The sequence below is a fragment of the Bos indicus genome, chromosome 22, assembly GCF_029378745.1.
Source record: "Bos indicus isolate NIAB-ARS_2022 breed Sahiwal x Tharparkar chromosome 22, NIAB-ARS_B.indTharparkar_mat_pri_1.0, whole genome shotgun sequence".
Lineage (NCBI taxonomy): Eukaryota > Metazoa > Chordata > Mammalia > Artiodactyla > Bovidae > Bos > Bos indicus.
The window spans coordinates 37383097-37399438 of NC_091781.1; the positions used below are offsets into that span (position 1 = coordinate 37383097).

A 16342-nucleotide genomic window follows, 5' to 3' on the forward strand; every position below is an offset into this window, starting at 1 on the left:
GAAATCTATGTGGCTGAGAGTCAGGCAGGCAGGGAGAGAGTGGAGAGAGGCTGGCAAGTGTGATACAGTGTGGAGCAGGGCTGAGGGACACGCTCACGTTGAATGGGACACAAGTGTAACAGAGCTCAAATGGCTACCGTCGACAACGCACCATTCGAAGTGTTCAATTAATACGACGGAAAGCAAAGCAATTTGTCCTGAGGAATTCTTAACTGGGAGATTCAAAGGTGAATTTGAAGTGGAATGACCTCTGTGATAAAATGCAAAATTCAGAACATGCACGTGTATGTATGTTTTCCTCAGAGAAAAGGATCCATAATTCTTTAAAAATTAGATATTTAAAGGTGCTCTTGACCAATTTCCTCAAAATATTCAGTACCTTGTTGCAAGATAAAACCCACACACTAAAATTAAATATTAATAAGAACTATCTACAAATAACATTCCTCATTTCTGAAGATCTTAATATTCTTCCACTGTTTAGTGGATGAAGTGGAACCTGAATGTCTTTATTCAAACATAATCCTTGGCAAAATTTACTATAATACATCAAAAACTTTATTAATTTGTAGTGAACACCACTAACTTCTATAATTTTTAACCTTCGCCAAACAATGGCTTTAAAATTACTTCAAGGCAATGATTCTGAATACTTTTTGAACCCATCTGCAGGGTAGCTGGGGACATAAACATATATGCTCATTTACAGAGGGTCTACTGAAGCCACCCCTACATCCACACTAATTTTATAGTAAATACACCACCTTCTCATGAGCACACTGACTGAGTTTTCTAAGGAAAACTCAGGGAAGAAAGGGAGAATCTTTACATTTTCATCGTGTGTGTGATTGATGCTTTTGAACTGTGGTGTTGGAGAAGACTCTTGAGAGTCCCTTGGACTGCAAGGAGATCCAACCAGTCCATCCTAAAGGAAGTCAGACCTGAATATTCATTGGAAGGACTGATGCTGAAGCTGAAACTTCAATACTTTGGCCACCTGATGTGAAGAACTGACTCAGTGGAAAAGACCCTGATGCTGGGAAAGATTGAAGGCGGGAGGAGAAGGGGAAGCCAGAGGATGAGATGATTGGATGGCATCACTGACTCAACTGACGTGAGTTTGAGCAAGCTCCAGGAGGGATGTGGTGAGGGACAGGGAAGCCCAGTGTGCTGCAGTCCACGGGGTCACAAAGAGTTGGACACGACTGAGCAACTGAACAAACTGATGCATATGTATACACACACCGATATACATACTTGTGTGTGTGTGTGCACACACAGATATAGGATTACACGTGACCTGGGTTTTTTAAAACTAAAAAAATAACACTATCTCAAAGTCACAGATTTTTTAAATTGCTGTAAAATTAAGAACCAGAGATTACACAAACATTTTAAGAATCACACAAACATTTTAAGAATCTACCCATACATGCAAAGGAAATTTCTGGATGTATCCTATGTCAGTACACTTCAAAACACAGTAAAGGGGAGCCTCTCAAATTAAAGGCATTGACGATAACAGATTGATTAGGGGAAAACACTGTCCTCCTGGAAACAACAATGCCCGCTGCGGGCAGTTCAGAACAGCAGTTTATAACAACAGCCCCACGTGTTCTGAATTGGAGGTGTTCTCCATCAAAACAGAGCCAACACCGCCCTTAAAAATCCAGGAAAGTCACCAGAACAGAGGCCCTGTGGGTGAGAAAGACCCGGGGGGGCAGTGCTGCGCAGCCCCGGCCCCCAGCTTCCCGGAGCACTGGGCTCTCCCCAGGGCCCCTCCCTACCTTGCATGTCAAAGACCGGGTGCAGGGCTTCTTGGTGTCGAGGTCGATGACCCCACAGTGGATGTCAGGATCAAACTCTCTTTCTGTCAAAAGCACACAGACATTACCATGGGTTCAACACTCCTTCATTTATTCTGAAAATAGAAATCTGAGATTCTCTTATTTCAGGCAAATTATAACTTGAAGCAACTCTATCACATTATCAATAAATGGAAAAAATAAAATGTTTTGAGCACTGAAAAAAAAAGTCGCGACATCACTGAGAGGATGGGCATTGTAGTCACCAGACGAAGGAGAGGGACCATGTGAGCCAGCATTCCTCACTACTCATTCAAGAACATGCCACTAGAAAGCTACTTTTATGTCACCTACACACACGTGCACTTTAAAACCAAGGAGGAGGAGGTCAAGGACACAACTTAGGGAACTCCATCTGAAAGCTGAAGTTGGCTAGTTCTAAAAGGAGGACTTCTAATAATAGTTGATTTGCTCCCCCAGGAATGCCCAGTTAATAGAAAAAGAAATACTGAGAGAAAAAATATGAAGTTACCTGATAATCTCTTATTTAAAAACTTCCTGTTATTGGAGTAATCTTCTGACTTCTTTTCCAGAACAGGCGGTGCAGGAAGCCCTTTGCCATTCAGAATGTGTCCAGGTGAAGGCAAGGTTGGCTTTGGTATTGAGGGGCAGTTAAGGCCAGGCTTGACTGAGGAGCTCACAGGAGCAGGACAGGTGGGCCCCACCGCGGATTTCAGTAGTGTGCCATCCATCTTCGGATGAATCTTTTCCACTTTGATAGAGGGCGTCATGCTGTTGTAGGGGAAGTGAGAACACCAGCACCTGAGTGCCCTGCAGCCCCAGGAGACTGGCAAGCCAGAGGGATGAGGCAGAACCTCGGTCTACCTATGTGCCATGCAGAGCTAGGTTCCCAAAGGCACCTTGGGACAATCTGTTAGGACTATGCAGAAAACTCAGCAAACCTTTATCCATAAGCCTTTCTGGAGAGGCAGAGAGCTCCAGAGGAACTATCACATTTGCGTGGCCTTTCTTCATTCCAGAACAATCTTACACGTGAGCCTGTTACCCAATGCAACTCCTGCAAGCAGCAAAATATGAAAGGGTCTCAAAGGACCAGAGACTACTCCAGGACCCTGTGAGGATATCTTTTGAGAACTGTCATTTTTAAGAACTGATCCATCAAAATGAAGTAAAATGAGTGAGTAGAGAAGAGCGCAACTGAAATTAGAGAACATTTCCGAGAAAGGTCACTATGGACTCAGAAGAACTGAATGATGCCTTATAGTTTATCTCCAAGAAGAGCCTCTCTGCCCCTGTCAACGAGGAAGATCCAGGTTTAATTAGGACATGACGTGTCACTGAAGCGGTAATTCTCCAGACCCTGAAGAAGGCTTCCCTGACAGGAGCCTGGAATCTAAGTGCCTGGCACCCAGCTCGTGAGCACTGAATACCTGGATCACTAACCAAGAACTGATTTTTCTTGGCGTCTTACCGATCCTGTCACTTGGGTGGCAAACACTGCTTCGAAGCTAATAGTTGGCCTGGTCCCCATCTAAAGCCCAGCTACAGACACAGAAAATCTGGACCAGTGAGGTTTTGTACATTTTGTCCAACGCAGTCAGTGCTCTAACAGCTGTTAAGCTGGCGAGTGACTTACACGCTGCACTGGCATTTTCTTTGGCGCTCTGACAGCTCCAGGAACGAAAGCCAAGCCCGCTGTACTTGCGCTTCTGACAGATGAGTGGAGGCTGGGGGCTTAGCAACCAGGACAAACAGCACCAAACAGCTGTACCTGGAGCAGCCCGACAGTGGCAGAGACACCACAAGATGCCATGGCCTCTCCAAGCTGGCAAGGTCTGTGCACAAGAGCAGGTGTGGCCGCTGCCCGAAGATTAACCAGGTTATCAGACCTTGGGACTGAGACGTATGGCATACCCTCCACAGGGAGGCGGGCCAGGGAAAAGCCACCCGCCACCAAGGCCGAGGGATGCCATGAGCCGGCAGGACGGGTTTCCATGAGCGGCTGCTCTTCACGTGACCACACAGAGCCTGCCAGCTATGGAGCCACCGCGGAAACTTGTCAAGGCCTGTCCTCGTAGTGGGAACCTCTTTCAGCTTCCCCTCATCAGTGCTCTGACGTGAACCCAAGTCAGGGGGTGGGAGGAAGCACTGCTTCCCTATTTGCTTTGCAAGGCCCAGAAAACCCTAGAACAGCTTCTGGGGGTCTCTGGTTTTTATTCTCACTGTTAGCATCAGTGGCAGCAGCACCAGCACCCCTTCCTGCACAGTCTCCTGCGGGGCTGACACTAGCAGCCTTGACTGGCTAACTGACTCTAACACATGAATCCTACCGTCCCAGCGACCCTGCACAGGGGCCATGGTCTTAAAACTCCGAGAAAAACAGGGCCTTGGCTAAGGCCCCTCAGCTAGCAAGTGACAGGGGCGGGATTTGAACCTCAGGCCTGTTCGACTGGAGAGTCCCATGGCTAAATCTTTTCATGCTTCCCTCTCATTGTGCACATAAAGGAGATAACCACAGTATCTATTACACAGGATTGCTGTGATAAGTAAATGACAATACACGCAACTAAATCTCAACAGCTGGCACAGAAGAAAGGATCAGTAGATAAGTATTATTAACCTGATCATTATTGCTATCATGACTCTGCAAAGTTGCCCAAGCTGTAATAGGGAAACAAAAAGAAACAACAACGTGTATCTGGATGTGCCCCAAAGTGGGCTTTCTTCTACATTATCCACAGACACTCTCACAGGCTACTTGTGTACACAGTTCCACTTGCGGCCGGTGAGCTTTAAGAACCCTCTGAGCCATACTCACATTCTACCATGGGGGACTCTATTTTGCTGAATGGGATGCATTGGCCTGTTCCCCCTGAGCTGCAGTTTCTCTTTGGGCGATTTCAACAACTTGGAACTTAACGAGGATGTGCTCAGGACACCTCCGCTGGAAGAACGGCTGCTTCCACTTCCACTGCCTCCTTTGCTTTTGGACAGAGAAGGGAAGAAGGAAAACACTGAAGTGGGAGGAACGGCCAAAGAAGGCTTGCTGGATGAGCTATGTCTTCTTTCTGAAAAGGAAAACAAAGTGGGGGGGTGGGGGGTGGAGAAAAAACAGTTTCAGGCAAGTCTTCAATGGAACCCTGGAGGAGTCCCCTGAAATCAACACATTTAGGTTCAAAAAATGTGTCACTAAGTGAAAATATATTAAACTCACCAGCTTTCAGAAATGGCTTATCTAGGCCCTACAGACTTATTCTGGATTCTAGGAACTGGTCCTTCTGCTTAAGAAAACATTTCACCATAAAGAGGTTTATCATACATAGATAACCACTAGGAAATTAAATAGCCACTTTAAACCTGAGACTACTGGGTTTTGCATTTTAGAAATAAACCTCACTGACTCCAATTTGTAGTCAGAGAGGGCAAAATTATTCATTCATCTCCAGAACTCTGTTCATTGACACCACACAGAATTATTTCTTCCTTTCTAGTGCGGGATATCTCCAATTTTCAAAACAGCAAAGTGTTAAGAAACAAGTTGTACTTTCATTTTATTTTTTTGTCACTACCCACCAGCACATGACACCAAATAAGAATGTTTCTAGGGTTATCTTATCATTCCTTATGAATCTGTGCTGAAATTTTCCAGTGAATCACTTCACTCCCCTCCCCCAACCCCTCCCCCACTTTTAAAATAATCTTACTTGACTACAGATGGCACAGCTCTGGTTCACACCACTAAGATGCCAAAGGCGTAAGACAAAAATACCACAAATAGCTTTGCCTGTTTTATAAACCAGGAAGTAATTCATGGTTAAGCAAGAACTACACAGGTTTAACTGAAAATAAGTCTATCCACTAGAGAATCAGGTTCTCTCAGAGTAAGGCAATGCATACTAAATAAATCGAGAGCTGAAGAATGTTACCATCAGAAACAAGTACATTATTTAGTAACTTTATCTTCTTAAGTACCTTATGCTGGTAGCTTAGTAATTACCTTCAGTTAAACTTGTACTTTAAAATGGCATATTTGCTTAACTCTTAGGTTTAAAAATGTATGTGACTCAACATCTATTTCTCACAACATGGAAGCTATATGAATATTTTAAAAATCGCATATTAGAATCAATTTGACTACAGTTCAGTTCAGTCACTCAGTAGTGTCCAACTCTTTGCCACCCCATGGACTGCAGCACACCAGGCTTCCCTGTCCATCACCAACTCCCGGAGCTAGCTCAAACTTATGTGCATTGAGTCAGTGATGCTACCAACCGTCTCATCCTCTGTGGTCCCCTTCTCCTCCTGCCTTAGATATTTCCCAGCATCAGGTACTTTTCTACTGAGTCCGTTCTTTGCATCAGGTGGCCAAAGTATTGGAGCTTCAGCATCAGTGCCTCTAATGAATATTCAGGACTGATTTCCTTTAGGATTGACTGGTTTGATCTCCTTGCAGTTCAAGAGACTCTCAAGAGTCTTCTCCAACACCACAGTTCAAAAGCATCAATACTTTGGCGCTCAGCCTCCTTTATGGTCCAACTCTCACATCCATTCATGACTACTGGAAAAACCATAGCCTTGACTAAATGGACCTTTATAGGCAAAGTTATGTCTCTGCTTTTTAATATACTGTCTAGGTTAGTCATAGCTTTTCTTCCAAGGTACTAGCATCTTTTAATTTCATGGCTGCAGTCACCATCTGCAGTGATTTTGGAGCCCAAGAAAATAAAGTCTGTCACTGTTTCCATTGTTTTCCCATCATGTAAATGGTTTATTTCCAAATGTCTTTTTTAACCAGTGAAGCTGTGCTGAGTTATTCGCAGAAGGACATCTGGTCACTGATGCTTTATGAGGTACTAAGAGCCTGCTCTACACTAGGACAAAATTATTATGTTATCTATAAACAGAATTCAAATTCTCCAACTAGAACAAACAAAGGCTACAACCAAGTTAGGAAGGCCTAACTGGTAGTCATTTATAAGTGCCTGCTGCTTTCTTCCTCAGATATGACAGTTGTGTGTAAGGGAGGGAAAGCCAAAATAAGTTAATTTGGCATCTGAGGATTTCTTTAAAAAAAAAAAAAAAAATTAAGTTTCCTTCTCTTCTGTGATCCCCAGATACTCTGAATGTACTTTCAAGCATCAGCCCTTGTCAGCCAGGACTGCGAAAATCTGTTTCCATTTCCCGACTCCCTTGGATGACGGAGCTTATTGCCTCAGTTAGCCGCCCCTGACAACCCGGCACAGAGTAGGCCTTCAGTTAACACTGGCCTGACTGGTGCAGCTCTTCTTGTGAAGAGAGTGATTCTCACATGGTCCCAGACCAGTACTTCTCAACCCTGGCTACTCATGGGCATAACCTAATGAGCTAAAAAAAATACTGATGCTTCTTCACTTCCACTCTCAGAGATTCTGATTCTGATTTTTCTGTGGCCTGGGCATTCAGATGCTTACAAGTTCTGTGTGATTCCACTGCTCAGCCAATGGTGAGAGACTGCCTAACACCAGGCTAATGTCTCCAGGACCATTAACCACAGCTGAGGAAGTCCACATCTGCCACATAAAATACTATTTTTCACTCAACATTTCTATGTAAATGATCAACTCCACTGTTCCTCCCTAATCCAATATTCACCAGTCTCTTATGGGGATATCACTGGTGTTTTGGACACAACAATTCTCGTACAGGACCTCAGGGTGGTTAAAATTCCTGTTCCCCGAGCCCCTCATCACCAGTAAATGGTACCACTCCGCCAAGGGCAACCTGAATCTACCCCCAATCAAAACTGCCCCTCCCAATCTATTTTCAGATGGCCTAGCATGAAATAGGGTATCATTCAGTTGAGAGATATTTTCCCCAAACAATAGTATGTATAAAATAGGTTTTAAAAGTCTGTAATATACATTACACTTCTGATATAAATTAAATATAAAAATATTCATCCATATTCAGCCACAAAAATCATCCTGTGTATCCCCAGTGGAAGAGTACTAAGGAATACCACAATATCTGTAATACAAAGAGGGGGAGAAAACTTCCAACCAGATCTTTGACTTCTAGGAAATACATTCCTTTTACAATTTGACGTGTTATCAGAATTCTCAAGTGTCTCTGAGTGAAAGTGATGTATTTTCTCTTATATCAAATGATGTAAATTATCAACCTAATTAATCTTCTGTAATGATCATCTTGAAGACAGAAAGTAATTCTGAAGCCACTGATCTACTAGGGAATGATTTCAGCATGAAGAATTTCTGCATTTGCTTTTGTGAGATTTCCTCTGTAAGAAGCACTAGGTGGACACAGAAAACGACACCTGGTTGAACTAAGCCAGTGAAAATAAAAGCACACACCCTCAGTCTGCTCACCCCCACCAAACATCCACCAGCCACCCCAGTTCACCACGGACGTGAGGAGCCACGCCACCCACAGCTGGTGCGACATTTCCCTCCATTTCGGATAGGCTTCCTTCCACCACTTCACAGCAGCTTACAACCTGAAACCCTGCTGACCTCGACCTTCAGAAGCGCGTGCCAGGCTGTCTTCAAGGAAAACTCATATTAGAGTATTTAGGCATTTTTCAAAGCATTTAATACACACACAACTGTGCTACCATTCTTGTTAGGGTCCTACCTTTCTCAGTGTCACTCACTGATTAAGTTTTGACCGTTTGTGCCCATTATCCCATTTTTCTAATGAGTCTCTTGTGGGTTTTATTGCACAACTTTGCATAGTGCAGTAATTTTTTAGGAATGCATGTTTTGTTATAGCAGAACTGACTGCAATTTCAGTTTGTTCTTTCAATTTTCTTTTTTGGCCACACTGCATGGCATATGAGGTCTCAGTTCCCCAGCCAGGATTGAACCCGTGCCCCTGGCAGAGGGACACAGGGTTCTAACCACTGGACCCCAAGGAAGTTCCTGCCCTTTCAGTTTTCTATTCTCATTATAGTCCACTCTCCCTTTTTCTTCAGTTAATGCTTTTTTTTTTTCCCTTGTCTATTAACTCTTGATATGGGATTTTGCATTAGAAAAATCCAGATTCAAAGTTTTCTAACACTAAAAGTCAGCTGATGTACCAATAACTTATCAAAAAAGTTATATTTCCTACTGCAACAATAAAAGCTGCTTAAAAATTTACAATGGCAATCTATCATGTGAATTTCTTTCATTCACTAAAACTTGAAACAGACTGTGTGTGTGTGTGTGTGTGTTTGTGTGTATAAATGTGATCCTGGCTGAAAAGTGCCAGCTCAAACCCTCGTCACGCTGCTGAATTAAGCTGTTCCTTCACATCATGGTCTGCTAACTTATTCACTGGAAAGGGCGGCATCTGGCTTTCCCTTCACAAGAAAATAAAGATGAAAAAACCAAATTAAATTATAGTTGTGTTGGACTCTCCCCAAGCTTTCAAGCTGGGCCCTTAATTTTCTTAAGATTTTTAAACGTGTTTTGTTTCTAGATCAAAAGGGAAATGGGCAACTTATGGGTAGGGTTAGGGACCTTATCCTAAGTGGACAAACTGGTGGCCAGATGCTAAGCGTGACTGCAGTGTGGTTTGGTGAAGAGCCCGAGTTGAATTTTCACAGCACTCCTCTCTCCAGAGCCTAGCACTGGCCCAGAAAAAGCAGAGTCTGTCCCAAAGTGAGGAGGGCCCTGTGACGGGCTCCAGCAAGCAGGAAAGACAGGCAGACGGACAGACACAGACAGAAAGACAGACACGAGTGGGTGAGGGCGCAGTGCCTGTGTAGCAGTGGCGGGTCGGGGGCGACCACACAGGCAAATAGATGTGCGGTCAGAGACAGAGGGAGCAAGAGAGAGACAGCAAGAGACGGGTGCATTGGCCTTTCTTTCTCCTGTGACGCCACTGCAGGCCAGGGTAGGGTACTGGGATGGGTAGGGGACAGGACAATTGTAAGTCTTCCAAAACAGAAAGTAACCAAGAATACTGAGCTTATAATCAATTGTGGATTTATACTGAGGTTCAAAAACAAAATGCATATATAAGTGTTGACACCTAGGTACAAACCAAAAAGGAGTTCAAAGCAAATAATTAGATCTTTAAAAGCCATATATATTGCTTTGAGAAAAAAAAAAAAAACAAACCTAAAAATAACTTATGATGTACAACTGTCAAAGTTAGGATACAAACCTAAAATGCAGTCAAAAAACACTGTTAACTTCAAATCATTCATGCTTGAAAAAAAGTCTACAAAAATATCTGTCATTTGCTAAGTGGTCATCCCTTGGCCTACAGGTCTATTTCTGAAAAACATTTGCATATTGTTTTTCTATAACAAACATGGTTTACTTGTTTATCAAACACATACTTTTAAAAAAGAGAGATCAGTTGGTCTTCTGGCCTCAGTTCCACACATGCCAAAATAAAGCAAGGCCTATTATCACTCCCAAGCATGGTATCAATTTGCCTCACTCTTCACAAGCATCATGAAAGAGCAGGCACAGCGGTGAACAGCTCAGAAAACCCCACAAAACTATTTTTACTCAAGGCCCTTTTCTGGTATTTTATTAAACCTTTTGCTCATCTTTTATGGTCTGAACAACTGATTAATGTTAAGTCTCACCTTCAACAATAGCAGCAACAGGAGTTGATCGGGCAGAGACCACACACAACAGGCACCACACAACAAAATTTTACAGGGGCTATGTCATTTAGCCCTAACCATCTTCCTACAGAGCAGACACTTCCATGACCCCCCCTTTCCAGAGGAGAAAGCCAAGGCTTTAGAGGACTCAAGTTGGTTGCCCAACATCACCCAGCTAACCCAGAGGCAGGATCAGCATGCGAGCCCAGGGAGGCTGACTCTAGTGCCCAGGCTGGAGCCAGGACAGTCCACCTGCCCTTAAGTGGCGTTATGAGCAGACCACGATGCACAGTCCAAAGGCAGGCTGAAGGGAAGGGTGATGGCGGGTCATATATCCTCTTTCCAAGCGCTCAGCAAGTGCAGGCTATTGCTCGGGCTGCACAGAGGGCTGCACAGTCAGAGCATACAACACGTATAAGACAAAGCTTTGGTAAATTTGGGGTGGGGAGCCACAATCTGTTCAAGGGAAAACCAGGTTGTTGTGGATTTAGTGTCTATTTGGAAGTTGCTAACCTAAAGGTTGGCTGTGATCTCAGTCAGTGTTACGTTCATCCCACCCCCCCCACCCCGCCCCCTCAGGGAAACATTTAAGATGGTTTTAACAATGATTTTTTTTTCTAGAAAGTGCTTGTCAGGCTGCCTTTCTGGCTTGGCTAAAAAGAATCACTTACAAAGTTCCCAGACGCCTATGTGCTACAAAGAACCCATGAGGAGGAGCAGCAAACGCCTGTTTCACAGGGTGAGACTGGCCCCCTGCTGACCAGCGCCAAGGCACGCTTGCAGTCACGCTCTGCTCCCGGTCATCTTTCTGACAGAGTCTGTTGGACAAACTCTCGATTAATTAACCAGTTTGAATAGAATCCAAAGTAAACCCCCCCCCCAAAAAAAAGTCGTCTTTTTTTTTAGTAGATCACTTGAAACAGCAAGAACTTTGGAGTCAGAGACACGTGGGTTCAAATCCTTGCTCCGTCACTAACTAGCTGGGTGACACCCTGGGCAAAGCCCTAACTCCACCTACTTTGGCGGACTCTTCATCTGTCAAGCCTACCTGCAGGGCTGCAGGGTTTAAGTAACAGTTGTAAAGCCCACTGTGGACCAGGGACCGGGAACTCCATAGCCAGGAAGACAGAGGCTCCCTGTTAAGTTCAGGTGGTGACACTTACAGACACCAAGTGGGAAAGGCCTGCTCATTATTCAAGCAGACAGAAATCACTAAAGAACAAAGCAAACCCACTGCACCTTCTCCAGTGTGGTAAACACTGAAGTTTATAGATTTAGTTTACATGTCAGTCCGGGAAGATACTAAGCTCATCTCAGTGGAGAGCTCAGAACTTTTACAATTCATTAAAAATGAATACATTCATAAAGCAACCCAAAAAGACATTCATTCACGTTAAATTACTTTATAATTAAAAAGCTGGCCCATTTTCCTAAGAGAACTGAGTCACTTAGGAAGAACTGCAGGTGAAAAGAAAAGTGCTGGTCGTTTACGGATCCAAAGGTGGCGTTTTATGTAGGTGATCTAAGCAATGGCTCCCCAAACTCCCAAATTTTTCTCTAAGTGAAACTCACGATTTTGGGTGGGTTAGGTCAGGTGAGGTTAAACAGAATGAATACTCAGTTACAGAAAGACCTTTTTCCCCTTCTTTTCTTGGCCAAGCCATACAGCTTGCAGGATCTTAAGTTTCCCAACCAGGGTCTGAACCCATGCCCCACGCAGTGGAGGTGTGGAGTCTTAATTATTGGACCATTAGGGACATCCTAGAAAGGCCTTATGAGAACTACCAACCCACAGGTCAAGGAATGTAAGATTTCATGGTGTCTCTTACAGTCCCATTCCACTAATACTCTATAACTACTCCCATTGAAAGCAAGGATTTTTAATAATCAAGCTTACATATGGCTATAAAATGTAAAACACAGATCCTTTGGCCAGACATAGTAAGTAATAACTGAATACACCAAAAGCTCAGTTTAGAAACGCTGGGTCATTCATTAAGCAGCCCTTTCAAAAATTTAAATTGCTTATTTTACATTCAGGTTGGAAATAACTGCTATGTGGCACTCATAGGTCCTAATTAACCCAAAGTAACCATCATATTTCAGTTTTGGGGCCACCAAACACAACTTACAAGGGGTCAAACTGGCATCATCTGTGTTTCATAAGGAGTACGACCCCTATGAAACATCAAAGATCAGGACTCGAGGCAGACTATATCTAAGCCTGCATAATATATATTATATATATATATTACAGCAACTGACTAGGCATACCCAGTTAAGCAACGTCCTAAGCAGTATCTGTGAAACCATGACTTTGGGTTTGACACAACTATTTTTTTCCCGAGTAACTATTAAAAAAAAATTAGCACACTTTTAAAGTCACATCACGGACTGGAAGTAGACATAACACATTTAACAATATCTCCTCACTGCTCTCACCTTCAACTTCTCCCTGTAAACATTCTTGTTCTTTTCTAAAAGCAGTATCACATGTCTGACCAACAAACACAATCCAATTCTACTCCTGTCCTTACATATTATCTTTTAACCATAAATCTGCTTTTTCTTTGATTCAGTTTCTGGAGGGTCCCAAGGACTTGATTGGAATACTCCAGAGCAACCAGTGCATAGTCTGATGCTAAAAAGGAAGCAAATCGGTGGGACTGTGCCTGGAATGTTCAAATCTCAAGCTGGGGGATCCAGTGCTGACCTCTGACGTGCAGTACCTCAAAGGGTAGTGAGCCAAAAGCCAAAACTGGAGCCAGGAGGCCCTCTCAGAGCATGCTTAGGTGGGTTACCAACGGCACTGGATAACAGCGAGGAAGGAAAAGTCTTTACCACAAAGCCCGCGGCATCATTTCCACTAGAGAGACTTAACTGAAAAGGATGATTTCAACACTGGCTGCCCTAACAAATTAGTCTCCAACTGCAACTTCTGCCAAATGCATTTTTCCTCCCCCTAACGCAGAGGTGTTTTAAAATTCAAACATAGGGGGAAAGTGCAGAAATGAGAGTCATTTATAACACTTGGGCCACTTGAAACAACTTTTAGCCAAGGTCTATAATCAAATTATCAAGCTCTTGAAGTCAGTGCTTTATGACGGAAATAAAAGGCCCACTAAAGTATTCCAGGTCCCTTGGCATTTCCACGTCTCTGGGCAGGGCAGCCCTGCAGCATCCCCATTCACACTGGCTGATGAAAGAGAACAGATCACAAAGGGCAGATTACAAGGGAGAACGACTCCCAACTCCCCAACTCCGGAGGGGGAATGGACAGGCGTGAATGGATTGTAAATAATGTTGCTAAGAAAGGACCACAAATATGGCAACCTAAGATAATCCTCTCGCCAGGAATTCTTCCCAGGGGGGCTGTTCTTTCTGAACTTTGCTTTCAAGTATGTGAGAAATATGAAGAACTTATTGAATATCTGGAGGTAGCCCTCCCCTGCCATCTTAACTTGAAGCTCTGTGCAAACATTAGGGGAAAAAAAAATGGCCTTCCAAAATTCCAAATACTTTATTAAAGGAGATGGAAGGATAAAGAAAAAGAGGGGAGACCAAACGGTATAACTACTGATCGTCTCAGCTGGGAGAATAGTATCAGTTCTTCATCATTGTTTTCTCAAGACATCTTGCTTAAGGAAAACTCAATGGTCTGAAAAACCAGTTCATTTCCTTCAGGGGGCCCTTCCTATGCTCCTGCTTAAGGTGCAGACTTTGAACTGAGAGTTATCATCATGATCTCAGACAAACACACACAGATGTTTCTCAGCATATGTAACTTTGGGGAAAAGGCTGTCACTGCTCTGAGCAGAATGCAGCCACCAAACGACGCCACCTCTGTGATGTTGCCATCACCGTTTCAGACTACAGCAGGGATATCATGCAGTGTGTGACATGCTGGCTGACACTTCTACTTTGCTAACAGTCATAAGCACCTCTCTCTGATGTCCTCAGGACGCACGGTGTCAAGCAAATGATCCTGACAGAGTACAGCAAGCACTCACCCCACCTGAAACAAACCCGATTTCGAGGTCTGAACGATGCACAGCATTCCCTGAATGCACCCCTTGGTCTCCCTCCCATCCACTGAATTGATAGGTCTGCATGCTTCAGGTATCAATGTATGACAAGGAACAAAAAGCCAAGACAAGAAATCCACCAGTCTTCAGTTACTTTTGGTTTAATCCTTTATCTGTTGGGAGAAACGCATCCTATACGTTCAGTGAACAATCATTTTAAGTTTAGCCTTTAACGTGCTAACACCATGTGCGGATCAAACGGCAACACCCTCAGTCCTTATACAAACACGTCTGTAGTCACATCTGGTCTACAGTTGGGTCTGGGTTCCAGTTTTTCTCTAATGAGAGATTCAAGGCTATCACCAAAATGCACAAAGAATTAAGAAAAACAAACTATGTCTTTACTGCTCTGCTGCTGCTAAGTCGCTTCAGTCGTGTCCAACTCTGTGCAAACCCATAGACGGCTGCCCACCAGGCTCCACCATCCCTGGGATTCTCCAGGCAAGAACACTGGAGTGGGTTGCCATTTCCTTCTCCAATGCATACATGCATGCTAAGTCGTTTCAGTCATGTCCAACTCTATGCGACCCCACGGACAGCAGCCCACCAGGCTCCTCCATCCACAGAACTCTCCAGGCAAGAACACTGGAGTGGGTTGCCATTTCCTGCTCCAACGTCTTTACTACTCCAATCCAATTTTTACACACACACACAAAGGGTAGGGGAGAGAGAAAAAATTAAAGCAACCTGGCAGAACTTCAAGCAGAGGAGTCCTTCTTGTTTTTTTTTTTTTAAAAACAAAACTTCCATGCAGGAATCCCCTTAGGGAACACTGTCCTCTGAGGCCAGAAAGGAGCATCAAGTCCAAGGTGCAAGAGAATGACGGCACCATCTGCTGCAGAGTGCCGCACCAAGTTGGGAAGCCACATCTTTACTGCTGTTTCCCACTAGTTTTGTGGCCTTTACATTCCACTTTATTGGGAGGAAGGAGAGTAAGGGGTGAGAAGACCATGAACCTGGGAACAACAACAACCTCAAAATCACAACACAGCCCTTAAAGCCTCCTCATTAAATGTGCTCTGTTAATAAGGAATGGGTGATTCACGACTGAACAATGCCAATGTTTTGATGAGTTTGCAGCACGTGTTTTTTTTCCCCCCCCACCGAAGACAGAAAACAGCATCTGCCCCACCTACAGGCCAGGGCTGTCCACTAATCAACACCAAAGCGATATTCAAAAACGAAACCAGAAAACAGCAACTGTAAAACTGCCTGACGAGAAGTAAAAGTTTTGTGTTTTGTTTTCTTTTAATGAACAGCAGTTTGAATAAAGGTTTACAATCCTGTTTGTATTTCAAGTCCCGAAAACCGGCAGCTAAAGTTCATCCTCAATTAAAACCATCCGGTGAAGCACATTATTGCAGGAGGCATGAAATGTGAATCCAGCGAAAACTAAAGATCTCAACTGTCACCTCGCTTCCTGCTTGCAGAGGAGGCATGAGAGAGTTAAGGTAACTTTGAGACAGCCGCCCAACCCACCAGAGCAGAATCAGCTTGGCTGTACTGGCTACCTTAATAACACAACTGAAGGGAAAAAAAAATAGTCTTTTCTGGCAGGCAGTCGGTAATTAAATTTTTATACACTCAATTTAAGTTACTGAATGACTTCCCAGGGTTACTGTTTGTATTTTGAAGTTGTTCTTCCTCTTGACACAATGTTCTGCTTGCAACTTTGCTGTGGAATTGAAGAATCCGACAAAACGGCTTTCAAACACATTCTACAGGAAACACTGTGAACTGCCTGTCATGAAACCTCACTCACCGCAAGTGAGATAAAAAACAAACAGTCAAAGCGTGTTACAACGTTCCTCCATTTTTAGAGAGCGACG

At 43.8% G+C, this 16342-nt stretch overlaps 1 protein-coding gene across 29 annotated transcripts in view; it reads right to left on the reverse strand.

Annotated features, from left to right (window-relative positions):
- The window catches only part of ATXN7 (ataxin 7), a 159532-nt gene that overhangs the window by 42314 nt on the left and 100876 nt on the right, over positions 1-16342 (reverse strand). For all 29 annotated transcript variants that reach the window (XM_070776363.1, XM_070776375.1, XM_070776374.1 and 26 more), the window contains 3 exons: positions 4645-4894; positions 2338-2597; positions 1788-1870 (listed from right to left, as the gene is read on the reverse strand). In XM_070776363.1, coding sequence (XP_070632464.1) covers positions 1788-1870; positions 2338-2597; positions 4645-4894 — 593 coding nt within the window. The remainder of the gene's footprint in view (positions 1-1787; positions 1871-2337; positions 2598-4644; positions 4895-16342) is intronic.